General features: G+C 50.7%; 1 protein-coding gene across 2 annotated transcripts in view; it reads right to left on the reverse strand.

Annotated features, from left to right (window-relative positions):
- NT5DC1 (5'-nucleotidase domain containing 1) overlaps positions 1-18,220 on the reverse strand; it is a 119,194-nt gene that overhangs the window by 15,093 nt on the left and 85,881 nt on the right. For both annotated transcript variants that reach the window (XM_072831677.1, XM_072831676.1), the window contains exons 7-8: positions 5,403-5,577; positions 3,960-4,057 (exon numbers count right to left, since the gene is read on the reverse strand). In XM_072831677.1, coding sequence (XP_072687778.1) covers positions 3,960-4,057; positions 5,403-5,577 — 273 coding nt within the window. The remainder of the gene's footprint in view (positions 1-3,959; positions 4,058-5,402; positions 5,578-18,220) is intronic.

Raw genomic sequence — 18,220 nt, forward strand, 5'->3', positions numbered from 1 at the left:
CAGTCCGGTGGGGGCAAGCGCCTGCCTGGGCTCAGGCCCTGATCCCGGGGTCCTGGGATGGGCCCCGACAGGGCGACCCGCTCGTCCCGCTTCCCCTGCTCATGCTCACTTGCTCTCTCTCTCTCTCTCTAAGAAATAAAATGTTAACAAAAGGGCCCCCGCCGGGGTGAGTGTGCGCTAAGGCCGGAGAAAACACTGATGTGGACGGAGAGCGGCGACGGAAACCGCCAGGAGGATAGCAGGTGCTCGCTGGGCGAGGATGGCCCGGAGGTGACCCGGGTGGGGGGGCCGGCAGCCTGGGTGAGCGGCCCGGGTGGGCCCCCCAGGAGGCCTGCGTGCCCAGCCACACTGTCCGCCCGGCAGGGAGTCACGGAGAACGGATTTAAAGGACGTGGAGATGGAAATCGGGGCCAAGTGTGCGCAGGCGGAGAGCACGAGCCGCAGGGAAGGAGGGGACCGAGTCAAGGAGCTGGGGGTGGGGCAGGTGTGAGGCAGCTGCGGCTCGCACAGCATCCGGGTGGGAAAGGGCAGGAGGCGCAGGTGCGCGCGGGGTCGGCCGCGGTGGGCGGGCAGCAGGTGCGGGAAGGAGACTGGAGCTGAGCCCAATACTGCGCAGGCCCATGGTGTGCGGGAGGGGGGTGGGAGGACGCCCTAGGAGAGGGGTCACGGGGGTAGAGGTGGGGGGGAGATCTTGGGGGTAGAGGGGTCATGGGGGGAGAGGTCACGGGGGAAGGGTGGGGGAGGTGGGGGGAGAGGTCATGGGGCAAAGGTCTGGGGGGAGATCTTAGGGGAAGAGAGGTCACGGGGTGGGGGGAGAGAGGTCGGGGGGGGGAAGAAGGTTGTAGGGGGTGCAGGAGCAGCGCAGGCCGGGGCGGCCCTCTGGGGAGCTGAGGGAGGCGGCGCAGGGGAGGCTGCAGGAGCCCTCGGGAGGGCGACTCGACGGATGTTGGCTCCAAACTGTGCACCAACGGCGAGACGTCGTGCACCTGGACACTCACGCCGAGGGAAAGTCTGTCTGAGAAACGGGTGTGAAGCCGGGAAAATACCCATTTAATGCCGTCCACTGCGCTGCAGCCGACAGGACTGCGCCAGGTCCCGTCGGGTCCTCGTGGGCGGAGTGAATGAGCGCGACAGGCGGAAGCCTCGCCCTCTGGGGAGACCAGTGGATTCAACAGGAGAACAAGGTTCTCCTTTGCTGTAGTTCACAATCCTTAGAAAATCCCATGATTTAGAGGCTGAAACTGTGTCGATGCTGTTTACTCACAGCCACGATTTAACTGGTTGCATTTGTATGAAAATAGCTTTAATGACTTACTTTGTATTGATCCTGAGCACAATGAATACTCCACGGAGACCGAATATTTTAGTAGAGAGAGAGGTGGAGGGGGACGGGCAGTGGGGACTGAGCAGACAGATGGCCGAGGAAGCAGCACCAGCAGCAAAACAAGCGCCAGGAACGTCAGGAACCCGCCGGCAACCTTACTGCCCTCACATTTGCATTAACTCCACAGACTGCAGGGCATCGTCCACAGGAATATTTTAAATCGGAGGCCCAGGAAGTTAGAGCAGGAAAGCACCTTAGAGATCCTCTAGTCTAATCATTCCTGGATGTGAGACCCCAGAGGCCAGCTTGGCCATTGTCCCCAGGAAAAGCACGAGATCCCACATACTCTGAGCAGAGCGTAGAGACGCAGCGTCAACCGGACGATGCAGAGCGTGCGCGGTGGGGAGGGGCAAAGGGCCGGGAGGTTTGGGGGGGGCAGTTCTGTGCAGTCAAGGAACGAAGACACAACACACAGTGGCCAGTGGCAGGTGTACAGGGTCTGAAGAGGTCCCTGGAGGAAGTGGAACCAGCGAGTGTAGACAACTCTTTCTAGAATTTGAGCTGTGGAGGTACTCAGAGAATTGAGGTTTTAGCCAGAAGACAATGTAGGATCAGGGCATATTTTATTTTATTTTATTTTATTTTTTAAACTGAAGATACGAGAATATGCATATACGTCAATGAGAATGGTCTAGTACAGCCATTCCCAACTGTGCCAATTTTGCTCGCCAGGGCAAATCTGGCAGTGTCTATAGACATTTTTGGGTTTTACGACTTGGAATGCGGGATGCTACTGGCATCGAGTGATTAGAGGCTAGTGATGCTGCCAAGTCGCCCTAACACAGGGGACAGCACCTCCTACCTCCACTAACGAACAAGTGTGTGGCTCCAAGCCCCAGAAGTGCTAAAGAGAATCTGGTCTAGGAGAAAAGGACAGAGTGATGAGAAAATCTATACCTGTTCTCTATCTGGAGTAGTACTTAGACTATTCCAGAGGGTTTTTTTTTTTTTTAAGATCTTATTTTCAAGTAATCTCTACACCCAGTTTGGGGCTCCAACTCCTAAGCTCCGCGACTGAGAGTCACATGCTCCACGGACCGAGCCAGCCAGGCGCCCCGTGTTCCACAGAGATTTGTACTAAAATTTCACACACATACCGGTAATGGAAAACCATGCACATTAAAAATATACCAAATTTATTTTTACCATATTGGAGACCACAAGTGCATTAACTTTTACCGCATTTTTCGCACTATATCTGTTTATGGCTTGAAAAGTATCAAGAGACAGAGGATGACCTGTTTAAAATCTATTATGCAGAAGTACCATCTGCAGTCTGGCTTCTACCCCCATCATTCTCTCCGCATGTGACCTCACACAAGCCCCGCGGCTTTAAAACATCCCATGAGCATCAAGAGGACTCTCCCAAATTTATACCTCGAGCCTAAAGCTGTTCCCTTGGACTCCATGCTCATCTATACACTTTCTTTCTTTGTTTCTTTTTTTTTTTTTTTTTAGAGATTTTGTTTATTTATTCATGAGAGACAGAGAGAGAGAGAGAGAGAGGGGCAGAGACCCAGGCAGAGGGAGAAGCAGGTTCCCTGCAGGGAGCCCAACACGGGACTCAATCCCGGGACTCCAGGATCACACCCCGGGCTGAAGGCGGCGCTAAACCGCTGCGCCACCCGGGCTGCCCTCCTCTATACAATTTCCTGTTAGTCCCAGTTGAGTAACTCCTAGGCATTTCAAGATTAATATGTCAAAAAATGATTTCTTAATAGCTTAAACCCCGACCGTAGAAAACCTCTCCCTCTGTATTTTCCCTCACGGCTGTAGATGGTACCACCATTCACCCATTTGCTCAATTCAGAAAAAAATAAAAATCACCAAGTCATTTTTGGTTATTCTTTTCATCCTCCATTTCTGAGAACATCACCAGGTCCTGCTGTTCCATCTCCACCACGTGCCTCACTAGGTCTAGTGCCTCCAGCACTAGCTCCTCACACCGAACCAGCACAGCCTCTCGGTCGGGCCGCGTCTGCTCTCCCTCCTTCTCTGTCCTTGCCGCCCGCCCCGTTCCCCGTCCCGTTCCCCGCCCCACAGCCAGAGCTCTCCACGTTAGGCTTACACCTCAACTGAATAGCTTCATGTAGCTTGTGGAATAAAATTCTAACCTGCTTCCACATATGGAGCTGCCCCCCCGCCCCCCGAATCACCAGCATCCTCTGTCACCGGAACTTGCCTAAACCACCGCCACCCGGGCGTGTGCGTTTGCGTGTCCGGCTGCCAGTGACACTCTTCCTCTGCTCTTCTCAAGGCCTGTCCCCCAGGTCCTGCCCGGCAAGTCCTCCCTCCTGAGCTTTCTGGACAGGCCTCCCCGGGTCAAGCACGCTCAGGCGCCCTCCTGGTTGACCCCAACAGGCAGTCATGACAGGTAACACGGTCTGTGGCCCATCGTCACCCGCACGTATGTAATGCGCCTGCTTACGTGTGCCTGTGGGGGAAGACCTGGCATCACTTCACCCCCGTGTTGTTTCACACCGGACTCTGCACACACGTGTCGGCCAGTGGGTAGTTAAGTAACTGAAAGAACAAATCTTAAATAAGAGAAGGAAGAAGCACAATGTTAACTTACCAAGTGTCCAGAAAGGTCTTTGACTTGGTAGATGGGAGAAGAAACCAGGCTTCAGTGCATTTGTAATCACAATGTCAAAAAGGTCTGTAAAATCGTTCCTAAAAAAGCAAGAATGTTTTTCATGATTTTAAAGAATTAGAGAAAGTCCATATAAAACAGAACTTAATCTTTACCTATCTGACCACAGAACCACTTCTTGTCTTTTGATTAACTTCCACGCACTTTCTATGTATTTCATATGTAGAAATGGAAGGCGGGTGAGCGCCATTCTTTCCTGAAATGGACCTTTAAGTATAAACACGAGGGGGGGATGCACAGTAACCCAGGAAGTGTGCTAAGCCGGCCTCCTGACGCTCACAGCGACAGTGAAGGACTTCAAGAGCTCCTAACAACAAAAATACTCGCGAGCTGGGTCTTCAAATGTGGGGCCTGAGCTCTGGGTCTGTTAGCACGGAGTCATGACTAATCTTGTGCGCCACGTGGATCCCGCGGAAAGCTAGCACTGTATGCATTCAAGTGACCTCTTTCAGGGTGTTCAAATATGGAGAAGATACCTTATTTTGGAAACTGGTGAAATCTTAGGATGTGGTGATTTTTAGATAACAAGACTAACAGTTTTTCCGCCTGGGATCCCCTGGGACGGCGAAGGAAAGCGGGGACTCTGGCACTGCGGGGACGACAGTTACCGGGCTCAGCTGCGCTAGAGGCTGGGACAGGGAGACAAGCTTGGGTTGTCCCTGCTAATGAAGGAGAAGGTCAGAGGGCTGCAGCCTGGTCCCGGCGTCAGGACAGCTCGCTGGTTTCATGGTCTACGAGGCCCCAGGCGGGGCGTCCGGGACGCGTGCCTTAATTCACCCCGAGGATCCCGGGCCTCTGTGTTCAGAAGGTGACGGATATGCCACCGGCCGACCGAACGCCACATGCGCTGAGGAGCGTGGACGCTGGGAGGCTAAGGGCGGCCGCCTCAGGTCACTTGGGAGGGGGAAATGTGCTTCACGCTCAGCACTTCGGTTCGTGCTGAAAGTGCAGGAGCACCCGGGGGGCCAGCAGCCCAGTTGAGGGTCCGGCCGTGGCCAGGCGGGGCCTGGCGTCACTCGCCGGGGTGGCGGAACCGAGGATGGACACGTGACCAGCAGCTCCCTGAGCTGCCCTCGGGGCCCCGCTCATGCGCATGAGCTTTACGGCCCCATCTTCAAGAGGATGCCAAGGAGGGGAGCGGTGAGGGCACAGGTGTCGGGCTCGGGGGTGGCCGGGCGGGCTCGCGGCCGCGTGCCCGAGGCCTGTGCACCTGGACCGCCCGGGCGTTCCGGGACGACAGCGCGGCCCAGGGCCCCTCGGCGGCCACCCAGGGTTGGCAGGGACGGCGCGGCCTCAGCCCCGCGTGGCGCGACGTGCTTGGGCAGCGGGAGCCGCTGGGCCGGAGCCGGGCCGGCGGCCGCTCACCCGAGGATGTGCTCGCACAGAAGCCGGCAGTAGTCGCTGTGAGAGCTGGTGATGAGCAGCAGGACCTTCCCGGCACGCTTGAGCTGCCGGAGCCACCTCTTCACAGACTCGGGGCACGTGTGCAGGTATCTGCCCGGGTCCCTCTTGATTTCTGGAAAATATATTCCACAGTTTTCTGAAAAACAAAAATGTCAAGGAGATTTTTCTTTAAACATTTTTTTGGCTCACTGTGTCCCCAGGAAGTTCATGTCTCAAAGCCACAGGTGAAACGAGGAGGACCGGACCGCGGCTGGGACGTGGCCGCGACGCTGCGTCAGGCGCCCCCGCCCAGGCCCGGCGCCCAGGGCACAGCGGACCGGAGCCGCGCCAGTCCCGAGGCAGGACGCCCCAGCGCGCTAGGAACGTCCCCGCGTGAGCGCTCCTCCCATCGTCCCGCAAGCATTTGCCGAATACGAATGACGAGCACGCGGCGGTGCCCCGAAGCGGCCTCAGGTCACCGCAGGCCCCACCCGGGCGGCCGCGCAGGCCAGACGACAGCAGGGGACACGCGCCCCAGGGAGACCACGGCCCACGCGGCGGCGACACGGAACACAGCGAAGCCCGCTCCTCCCGGGTGTGGCCCACAGGAGCACCGCGTGCGGCCCCACGGCCCCTCCGTAGCCTTCGACTGTGGGGCGACCCTTAAAAAGTCTGTTTTTCAGAGAAGAGACGGCGCCGGTGAGCAGGGCTAATCCGAGAAGGAGAAAACTGAAATCAAAGAGCCAAGCACAGACTCGTCTCAGGAGGGACTCAGTCCGCGGCGGGGCTGGGCTTCGGGGCCTGTAACGCCCAAGGGGGTCTCAGCCGTCAGATTCCTCCAGAAAAACAAAGCTTTTGTAGCAATAGAGATATTAGGGGGTGGATAACATGCCCTTTGTGGTATATGATGCGGGAAACATCTCCACGCTCGAGTCTGTACCAGACCCCATAGCCGAGAAAACGGCTGTTCCACATGTGCGTGCCTCGGGCCTTCCCGTGACCCAAACGTAAGTTGTTGTGCGAACCACTCCATTTCCAAATGAATAAAAAAATAAAGCAACACATTTAAATACTGTATTTGGAAATTCTTGCCCAAATTAATTTTATTAGTTGCCTTTAATAAACCAGAAGAGTGCAAACCTAAGACTCGAGGAGGAGAACATGACTCCCCGAGGAGTAACAGGCCTGTCCTCATTTCGTTCCCAAGCCAGACTGAAATGAGCGAACTAAAAGAGCCAACTCCCTACACACGCCCAGCGCCACGCCACGGGTGCTCTTATCAGAGGTGGCGGCTGACTGTGGTTGGGGAATGTGTCTGCTTCTCCTGTAACCTCCGATCATCACAGGAGCAGCTCTAATTACCCAAGTACACACTCATCTTCTTAAAAAATCTCCTTTTAGATATACCTGACACATAGCATCGTGTAAGTTTAAGATGCACGACGTGTTGATTTGCTATATTTACATAATGCGATAGGATTACTACCCTAGTGTTAGCTAATACCTTTACCGTGTCACATAATTATCTTAAAAAATATTTTATTTACTTATTCATGAAAGACAGAGAGAGAGAGGCAGAGACACAGGCAGAGGGAGAAGCAGGCCCCATGTAGGGAGCCCGATGTGGGACTCGATCCTGGGACCCCGGGACTGAAGGCGGCACTAAACCGCTGAGCCACCCAGGGATCCCCCATAATTATCCTTTTTTTTTTTTTTGTGATGGGAACAATAAAGATTGAGTCTCTTAGCAATTCTGAACTTTATAATACAGTATTGGTGCCTATAATACACACTCATGTTTCTATTGAAATAAATCAAGCTACGAAACCCAAGGAGTTAGGTTGAACATATTATATTGGATTATAATTGTCCATTAAATTATGTCCCTGAAGTGACTGTACCCTCCTAAGGGTAGGGAGCCTTTCTGCGTGGCATGGAGCAGACGTTCAGTGAGCGACTACTTCAGTTAGCGTGGGGCAGACACAAAAATATTTATGTTTATTTAACGTCAATGGAAGGGCCGCCTGGATGGTGGCTCAACCAGTTAAGCGTCTGACTCTTAACTTCAGCTCAGGCCGTGATTGCAACGTCATGAGGTCAAGCCCCGCGTCAGACTCTGCGTTGGGCATGTGGCCTGCTTGGGATTCTCTCCACGCCATAAATCAATGAATGAGTGAATAGATGGAAGGATGAATGAATAAATAACTTAAAAATGAAGTCAAGTGATTTGTGACATATAACCTGTGAGTGGCAAAACACTGTACTATTCAAAAAACAAAAACAAAAAACCGTACTATTCATGCCCCGTCCAGGTCATCCTATTGAAAGTGTTGCCACAGCCTAGGCTGCATGCACCAAATGTGACTGAGGACTTAGTGACCTCTGGTGGTTAAAAAAAAAAGTACAATTTGAATATTAAAAAGAACTCTTTTTTTTTTTTTTTAAAGCGGACAACTGCACCACATCTCGGTTTCTATCATCACAGAATAAGGAAGCATTTTTCTTGTTAACTGTGTCACCACTGTTCGTGGGATTTTGCGGCTGGAGCTTTCGAAGCTCTAGGCCAAGGGGATCAGAGATGCCAGGACGCCAGCACTTCCACCGTCAGCCTCCACGTAAGGTCTGGTGTTTCTACAGCAGAACCTAACACAGGAGAGGCGGAGACGTTTACGACCTTCACGGTGATAGAAGAGCATGCTAGTGAGCAGCTAAAAGGCTTAGTTTGAACTGGTTACACGTACTTGCTGTAAGAGATGACAGAACGAATTTTCTGAAATATACACACGTATATTTTATTTTGGGCCAAGAGATACTAAATATTTTTTTGAAGGATGAGATATAAGCAATAGGTTAAGTATGCTCTAAATTATTTGTTTGCAGAGGGCAAAAGATGAAACAAATTTAATATTAGCACAGATTTCCTATGTATGAGATCTATCTAAGTGCAAATAAATGTATTTGTTTCTAGCTAATATAGTCATAAATAAGGAAATCCAGAATATCTAGAATAAGAAAAGTAAAAATCTACATGCTAAACATAATGCTCAGAAAAAGGACAACGCATAAGAATTGGAAAATGAAGTATATATTGAGAAACATAATTTAGAAAATGTAACATTTTAACAGTATTTGACTTCTATCTCTGTATCTGTGCCCTACTCAAAGGATTCTGATTTTATTGCTCTGCGCTGGGGTGATGACGCTGGTAATTTTAAAAACTCCCCAAGTAATTTTAAGGGTTACTGCTCTGACATTTAGGAACCAGAACTCTTGTGATTAGTACCTGTATATCCTGCCCGCCTCAGCCTGTATCACAGGCTCTCAGAGGACAAGGGTTTCTTGATTTTACATTACTTCATCGCTTAACGTAGGGCCTTGTACGTAGGAGGCAATCACTAGGTGCTAATTGCTGTTGATGTGTGATGTCACATGCAGGCATGAGCGCTGAATGAAGGACCTTGTCTGATGAAGAGAAAGCCTGTGCTGCAGACGAGAGTGAAGAGAAGGAAGGGGATACGAGGGCTGAACGCTGAAAGCAAGGACACAGGCAACGCTCAGGGAGACTGGCTTGGTCCACTTGAGCTGACGGGAACAGAGGAGCTGGTAAGTCATGCTGCCAGAGTCTGTGCTTCCCAAACCCGGGAGCACAACGAAGCCTGCGTAGAACTTGGAGCAAACATCCATTCCTGTGCGCCACCCTAGAGATCTCTGATGATAGGCTCCGAAGATTCACACCTGGCCAATCTGCAAACCAGTCAACGAGGTGGCACAGAAGGACCACTTTCATCTTAGAGAGAGAGAGAGAGAGAGAGAGAGAGAGAGAGAATGTGCACGAATGGGAGGAGGCGCCGGGGGGAGCGAGGCACATAGATCCTTCATAGTTGCGTTTGCACTTGACGGAGATATTAACACTTTTCTAACTCATCAAGCCCGTAATTTCAAGTTTTACATTATAAAAGTAAAACCTCTACCATTATCTGAGCTAAACGGCTCCCTAATTGGAAGCCAGTGCCATGTAAAAAGTGCAACCAATCTGAGACCACCGTGCTGTGCGGAGCAGGTCAGATGAACTTAACTGTAGGTGCTCTAACTCCCAGAACTAAGAGCGCGCCCTCGTGGATAGTCAGCGGCGTCAAGCCTTCGTTTGACGGCATCCCTGCGGACTCCTGACTGCAACCCCCTGGGAGACCCCACATGCGAAGCACCCAACTTGGCCCAGAACATCAGGGACAATAACAAACGGTGGCTTTAGTCTACTACGTTTTGTGGTGGTTTCTTGTGGAGCAATAGAGAACCAGAAGGAGATGCTTTGGAAGAGTGCCACAATTCCAATGACCAGGTCTATGCAATTCAAGATACATAAAGAAAAAAAAATCACAAATCTTTCTAGAAACATCCAAAATAAAACGAAACAGGTTCTAAATTGTTTTTGTTCACCTCCAAAGAATACTTCAGGAGGTTTCTATTGTATATATATTTACAAAATGTAAATACATGTATAGCTCAGGTAAACATCAATCTTTTGAACAGTTTAAATAAAACTAAAATTACCGGGCAGCCCTGGTGGCTCATTGGTTTAGCACCGCCTTCAGCCCAGGGCCTGATCCTGGAGACCCAGGATCGAGTCCCACATCGGGCTCCCTGCATGGAGCCTGCTTCTCCCTCTGCCTGTTTCTCTGCCTCTCTCTCTCTCTATGTCTATCATGAATAAATAAAATCTTAAAAAAAAAAATAAAACTAAAATTACCAAGTATGTAAGGCAAATTCTGGATAGCACGCCTGAATTCTCACATACTTCAAATGTGAGCTACTGAGAAACCGAAACAGCGAAAACCAGTTGCTAAAATTCATAGGGATTACAACAGAAAAAAAATGAAGTCTTTTGGGATGTTTATCCCCCATTAACCTCAAGTCAAAAGCATTCGAGGTTTCTTCAAAAAACAGACTGATCTTCAAAGAAACGTGCGTTGTAAAGATTATATTTTATCACAAGGGTGCACTGTCTCCTTAATTACTTGAAACATCCTTCTTGTCTTCAGAAATATCTTTTCTTACTAATAGAGCCCAAAGTATGCAGAACTATGACTAAGTAGGAGGAGCTGAACTTGAGGACACACTTGAGAGCAGAGTCACAAAGGATCACTTATCCACCACTGGGTCTCACAGGGTCTGATGCAAACAGGAAAGGCCCGAATAGGTCCTAGGTCTGCACCACGTCTGTACCAGGACACCCAGAACCCAGAAGCAGCTCGGTTTCCACCACACGTTCCACCCAAATCTGGACTGCATCAGTTGTATCCTCCAGGTTTCCATAAAATGACACCTAGTCAGTTACTCCAATTAAAAAAAAAAAAAAAAAAAAGAAAAGAAAATAGAAAACACAAAGGGGGAAAACTCTAAAATTTTAAATTAGTGAGCCATTGTAGTTCAGATAATCATTCTGGCAAGGGTTTTACTTTTGTAATATAGAATTTGAAATTATGGACTTGGTAACATAGAAAAGCGTTGATCTCTCTTTACCAGAGCAAGCGCACAACTAGAGAGAGTCTATGTGTAACGCTCTGCAAAACTGCGTGAGGAGTCTTGAGGAGTAATAATGCCCTAGCCCAGGATTCTCTCTCTTTTTTTTTTAAGTTTTATTTATTCATTTGAGAGAGAACGTGCACGAGTGGGGGAGGGGCAGAGGGAGACAAGCGGACTCACTGCTGAGCAGGGGGTTGATGTGGGCCCCGTCGCAGGACCCCGAGATCATGACCTGAGCCACTCAGGGCCCCCCAGACCAGAATTCTTTTTTTTTTTCCCAGACCAGAATTCTTTACACGTACTACACACACGGGCCTCAGTGGGTGAACGACATTCCGCGTTGTGCTCCTCACCGCGTCTGTGGGTGTCGGAGGGAGCACAGCAGGTGCTCCAGTCCACACCAGATTCCCGGGGGCTGAACATGGGACTCCCGAGAGGTGAGGACCACACATTTAGATTTCCCAGACAGGAGCGGTCCAATTAAAAAAAAAAAAAAAAAAAAAAAAAAGCATTCAATATGCTCTGTTTGTCATTGTCAAGAGAAATCCTATACCTATGTCTCAGAAAAAAGGAGGTTCTCTGTAAGAGTTGATTAGAGAATTTCCACACAAATAAATATAATTCCTTGACCACCCTGTACTTTGTTACCTGTATAAAGTCCAATAAGCTTACCCTGATTTAGGGTAGCTAAGGTATTATTCTTGTTAATTTATAGGTTGAAAATGACCAAATACACAACTTAAAGACACATATAAAGCATAATACTCCTAGCGTTGACACTACACTGATGTTGAAAATAACATTATTTAGGGACGCCCGGAGGGCTCAGCGGTTGAGCGTCTGCCTTGGGCTCAGGGTGTGACCCCAGGGTCCTGGGATCGAGTCTTACTCCCTGCAAGGAGCCTGCTTTTCTCTCTGCCTTTGTCCCTGCCTCTCTCCCTGTGTCTCTCATTAATAAATAAATACAATCTTTAAAAAAAAAAAACATTATTTAAAGAGATTAAATTATTGCTTTTATCAAATGATACACTCTCGTTATAGAAAATTCACTGCACTGGGTTTTCTACTGCTGTATTAAAAAAACACCTCACACGTAGCGCCTTAAAATAGCAGTATATTACCCCATTTCATGGTTTTGAGGCTTGCTGGAGTTCAGCATTCGGCGGGTGGCTCTCATTTGAGGTCTGTCGGGCGGATGTCATTGGCTCTGGAATCATTTAAGGAATTCTTCACTTGCTGTGTGGCACCTGGGCAGGGGTGGCGGGAACGGGGAGGGCTGGTCAAACACCTTTGTCCTTAGCTGGCCTGGGCTTCAGCGCAGCACTCCCGTCGCAGGGTGAGCCGGACGTGGCCCCGGTACACGAGGAGGAACCGCAAGGACTCTCAGACACAGCCTTGGAAGTCTTACGGGCTCATTTCGGCTGCATTTTACTGATTATACGCGGGCAGCTCATTTTTAAGAGAAAACAGAAGGGTGTAAACTCTGGGAGGCATAATTCATTAGGGGCTCTCCTTTCAGACCAGCTGCCAAATATACTAATATTTTGGTGTGACCGCCGCCAGGACACGCTCTATTCATGTGAACTTTACGGCAATTTTAAGCAACCACGTAAGTTTTTTACCGGTGTTGTCTTGTTCATCATCATATTTGGATAATTTCCAATGGCTCATTTCCAATGGCGTTATCATTATTTTAAAACATTTTAATAGTTTTGGTATTATATTTTATAAAGGGATTTATATATAGTTACTTATAATAACTGACGTACCTTGAGTGCTTATTTCTGCCAGACACAAGCCCAAGACATTTACAACCACGAGTGTCTTTAATACTTAGAATAACAATCCTGTGAGATGGGACCTATATTATTCCCAGTTTGCAGCTGAGGAAACTGAGGGACAGAGAGGCTAAGGAAGCTGCCCAAAGGTTCGAGGCCAGAGTGCGGCAGAGCCGGGACGCGAAGGCAGCGAGCCTACTCTCAGAACCGAGCAACACCGCCTCTTGGGTGCTACGGCGTTTGGCCGCCAGGTAACTAACTTCAAGGCCGCCATAAACCCCCCCTTCCCGTGTTTTCCAGACCGTACGCTGTTGCAGACTTATCACAGTTCAAGGCCTTTGGGATTGTTGGCGATTCAAGTAAGTGAGAGATTGAGATGTGAACAAATCAAGGTGGGTTTCTGCAGGAGAAAGGTGTCTACTGACATACACTCTGTCTAGTTTAGCTCTAGCACCGAGACCTGGAAGGGGCCGTCGAAATCACCGACTTCAACCCCGTCCTGTTGCAGACGAGTAGCAGATTCTAATTAGTAAAGATGAGCACAGGCTACAGATTTCGCTCAAAACTGGTCAGTGGCAAATCTGGGAACGGCCACAGTGTCAATAAGAATCCAAGGGACTAAACCTTATGTAACGGCCTCACTCACGTAATGTAAGCTCGCTGCTTACATGTCTAAAGCCGTGGTATGGACCGGAGTCTTGCGCCCACGGTCTAGGAAAGTAAAATATCACGTTCAGAAAAAGCATACGGGCAGGTGGGTGGCTCAGTCTGGGGAGCGTCCGACTCTTGGGTTTGGTTCAGGTGAGACCGAGTCCCGCCTTGGGCTCCACGCTGAGCGTGCAACCTGCTTAAGATTCTCTCTCCCCTTGGGACACCCAGGTGGCTCAGCAGTTGAGGGTCTGCCCTCAGCCCAGGCCGCGAGCCCGGGGTCCCGGAATCGAGTCCCGCATCAGGCTCCCTGCATGGGGCTGCTTCTCCCTCTGCCTGTGTCTCTGCCTCTCTCTCTCTCTCTCTGTGTCTCTCATGAATAAGTAGATAAATCTTAAAAAAAACAAAACAAAACAAAAAAAAACCCAAAGATTCTCTCTCCCCTTCGGCCCCTCCCCCAACTTAAAAATACTTAAATAAAAATCAGAAGTCAAGTTCCCTTTTTAAATTAATTTTTCTTTCTTTTTTTTTTTTTAGAGGTCAAGTTGCTTAAACGGTATCCTACTTTGCTGTGTAATTACTGAATAATGGGCTCTTCCTCAGCACTACTACAGGAGCACTTTGTCGTTACTGGAGTTATCTATCCCTGCAACAGGGATTTTATATTGAGATAGAAAACAAAATAAGTATATTACATCAAGGAATAAATATTATTTCCCTTCCTGGAATGCACTGTCCTCCGTTTGTTGATTAGGAAGGTCCGTGGCTCATCCTCAGGCCGTGTTGTCCACACAGCCCTCCCCAGGCACACGCCTCTGAACACCACTGACGACACTCCTTGCACTGCACGATAGTGAACACTTGTGGCAAGTGTGTCTGTGTATTGTTCTTCCTCCTGTGACTATGAGATCTTTCAGAAAAGGAACTGTCTTTATGTTTTTTACATTCTTGATGTCAGGCAAACAGTAGAGGATTAATAATTGCACAAGTGTGTGTGTGAGGAGAGAGCTCTTGGACAAAACTTACCGGGTGATCACAAAGACCAGGGTTGGCAAACCACAAAGCCTGTAATTTTTATTTTCTGGACCTTTGAGAAAACATTTGCTGATTCCTGATATAACTATGGTATTTCATAATTATAGAATAGGAACAATAAACAACAAATAATTATAACTTAGCACTGAGAATAATAATTAGTAAATTCATTAATTTGAGAGAGTGCTTTAAGGTAACATAGTCTCTCAAGCAGAATGAATCTTCAAAAATCCTTGGTGGTAAAGCTGCTTCTTGAAAGACAATCTAAATGGCTTTACGGGGCAGCCCGGGGGGCTCAGCGGTTTCGCGCCGCCTTCAGCCCGGGATGTGGTCCTGGGGTCCCAGGATCGAGTCCCACGTCGGGCTCCCTGCATGGAGCCTGCTTCTCCCTCTGCCTGGGTCTCTGCCTCTCTCTCTCTGTGTCTCTCATGAATAAATAAATAAATCTTTAAAAAAAATGGCTTTACGTATTTTTTCATCACAGCGGGTCCCCTCCATCACCCCCTGGCCGCATCCTCCAACCGTCCATCCTGCTGAGCCAGAAGACGGTTCTCCTCGTCAAGCGAATGCAAATATGCCTTTGCCGCGGTCTTTACGATTCTGGGAGACTTTATTTTTGTCTCTGAATCAAATGTTTCCAGGCTCATCCGGCCGGCTTGTTGATGGAGCAACAGCAGGGGTCACAGCGAGACGCCGCAGGCCCTCGGCTGAAAGCTAACGGCTGGTTAAGGTCAGAGGAAGCAGAAAGATCCAAGAATCGCACATGATGACACGATGACGCCATCCGGGGGACCCAGGGCTCGCGGCCTGCGGTGAGCAGAGGCGGCGCTGCCGAAGCACAGCCTTCCAGATCAGCGGCAGGGACCGGAGCGGCTTCTTTGGTGCAGCCGCGTAAACACGCCGCCAGGGACAGCCTGGCACCGGTGCTGGGCGCTGGCTTCAAAGGGACAGCGGTCACTTTCGTCTCAACTGGTCTTAAACGTACTTGCCAGGCACCAAGCCTCCTCCTAAGAGGTTTTGTTTTCCCCGGGGGAAGCCGGCCCACTGGTGACCCTGATTTGAAACCGTTGCCTCCTCCAGAAGGCTGGAAGATAGGGGCCCTAACACCGGGCGGCCGGGACAAGGCGGGCTCAGGGCGGTGGCCGCGCCCTCCGCCAAGACGTCGCCGTGGGCGCTGGTGGCTCAGTGGGTAAGCACCGACTCTGGACGGGGCCCAGGCCGCTCGGGCTTGCGGGGGGGCGCAGACCCCGCCCGGGCGCCTCTCCTTCGGCCCTGGCCCTCCCTCCCCTGCTTCCACTTTTTCTCCCGCTAAAAAAGTCACGGTTGATTGTCTGGCTCCGAGGCACACGGGGAGCAGGGACAGGAGGAACAGGCTCGGAAGGGGGATACTAGAGGCGGCGGCGGGGACAGACGTCCTAGAAACAAAAAGCCTGCCTCCCCCCAGGGCGCAAGTGCTCAGACAGGACTTCAGGGCTTCCCGTAACCCGGGCCTCCTGAGGGTGCAGCGCCAGGAGCGCAGACAGCACTTCGGGGTGCACCCACTGCACCCCGGCTCCAGGGGAAGGGACGGTCAGGGCGGCACAGGACGGCGCCCAGGCTCCGCTGACCCACGTGGCCGGAGGGGGGCCTGGGGACACGGCGGCAGCTGTGCCTCCCGGGCGGCCGCCCGGCAAGCAGTGGGGCCCCGGGAGGGCCGGCGGGGGGGATGTGGGGGGCAGGGCTGGGGGGGCCTGGGGAAGCCGAGGGGCAGGGGCCGGAGCGCCAAGCGCGGGCCTGGGCCGAGCGCGGACCCCAACTCCCGCCCCGCGGGCGGCGCAGCGAGGAGCCCCTGCCCTGCTTCCCTGCGGTGCCGCGCTCCACCCGCCCCGCCGCCGCTCTATCGCGGCCCTCCCCGTGCCATAGGGTCAGCGCCAGTTAGATTCCAGGACGCACTGCGCACTCGGTAAGGGTAACACAACGAAAACCTCCCCTAAGGGCTCGGGCGGACTCCCCTGAAGTGGGGGGGAGCGCACAGTGTCATGTACTTTAGTAGGACACACCACTTCTGTACTCAGAGGCAAACGTCTATTTCTGAGGCCTCCTCATCGTGAATTTTAGTTCAGTGGAATCCCAAGGCTAAAACGTCTTAGCAGGAGTATAAATGCGGGTGCGTATTTAGTGTGTATCTTCAGTCTTTGGGAGAACAAGGTACAACACACCTGCTCTCAGCAGAAAACGGGTCTAGTTATCAAGGCAGAGCTACCACAGGTTCCCAGAAGACCTGAATAAAAGCACACTGCAATAATCAAACTATTCACCGATGAAAAATTACATTCCGACTTTCTTTTGACCGAGAAGAATTTTGTTAAGAAAGCATATGACAAAAAAAAAAAAAAAAAAAAAAAAAAAGCATATGACATCAGTGATCAGACTATTTCTTTTTGAAAGGAAAGGCACTGTCAACCTAAATCTGGAAAACCTAAAAGCCTGGAATTAATAACCAAGAAGGAAACTTTCAAAATTCAATTTAAATAAGATAAACATTTTACTAAGTGTCTGGCAAATAAATGCTAGCGATAAAAACTGAAAGAACTATGTGCACCCAATGAAGAAAACGTGAACGGAAGGAACCCTCACTAGACCTCTCAGGTGACCAGGCGCAGCTCAATTTCTCCGAAAGCCACGGCAAATGTTCCTCCTTCCAGAGAACTCCACTTAAAACCTAAAGAGGAGTTTAATTTAACGTCTCATGTCAGCAAATAAAATCATTATAGAACAGAATGGGAGGGAAGGGAGAAAAGAATTCATGATTTACAGGCAACTTCACTAAGCCATGGCTACTGCCCTTGATTTAAGCAGAATGGCAATTCCACTCCTGCTGGAAAGTCTTCGAAGGCCAGAGCAGTTCCACGTGGAGCAGACACGCGCGCACACTATGGGATGTGGTCCTGGGGCCCGGGGCCACGCTGCACCGTCCCGATTCGGTCTCAGCTGCACACTTGGTTGTTTGTTGGATGAAATGAGGAGAGAAGCCGTCCCATACCGTTAGCGCGGCGTTAAACACGACGACGGACACGAAGCCCTCAGTACAGTGCCTGGCACGCGGCTTGCGGGCGGGGAGCCAGCTGTGGGAGGCCGCGAGCTACGCTGCATCCCAGGGCGGCCCTATGGGGCCCAGGGGCCGAGTCACCCACCTCCAAAACGGGTCGAAAACGCCCCAGAGGTGCTACTGAGGAGGCACAGCTGTCCCTTTTGTGTCTTCCAGGGCAAAACACGAGCTGGGCGGCCTCCTGCTCCATCGCGTGGGCCTCCTCGCAGAGCAGTGGGCAGCGCCCGGAGACCACACAGCCCCGCCCCCCGCCCCCGGCCCCCGGCGGGACAGCAGAGCTAGGGAGGCGGACTCGCCTATCATGAGAGCCAGTGAACCCCCATGCAATGGAAATCCTGCTTTCCTGATCCTTTCACTCCGCATCCCTTACTATTTACTTCTATTAACCTTCTTTATTCCCTTATTAAGGAGGAAAAAAAGCCTTTTTGTAAAGATGTGAATGCACTCAGTGCAAATAAATACTTCGCTTTTCAAATAAACACTTTTTAATGTATTTTTCAAATGTAAAAAAAATCAGAACAAAGATGAACACACACACAAGAATCAGCTGGCTGATTCCTAAGTATGTAGAATCACTGTAGCCTTTTCCCCAATTTATTCCATATATTTGAGGAATTCGTTTGGGAAACTAGATCCAGCACGCCTGGACACTCTGTATGGCCGCGTGTAGCCTGTGGGACTCTGGAGGGAGGAGCTCTTTGCCCATATTATTTCAACCTGCCAGGCAA

The sequence above is a fragment of the Canis lupus genome, chromosome 7 (genome assembly GCF_048164855.1).
Source record: "Canis lupus baileyi chromosome 7, mCanLup2.hap1, whole genome shotgun sequence".
Lineage (NCBI taxonomy): Eukaryota > Metazoa > Chordata > Mammalia > Carnivora > Canidae > Canis > Canis lupus.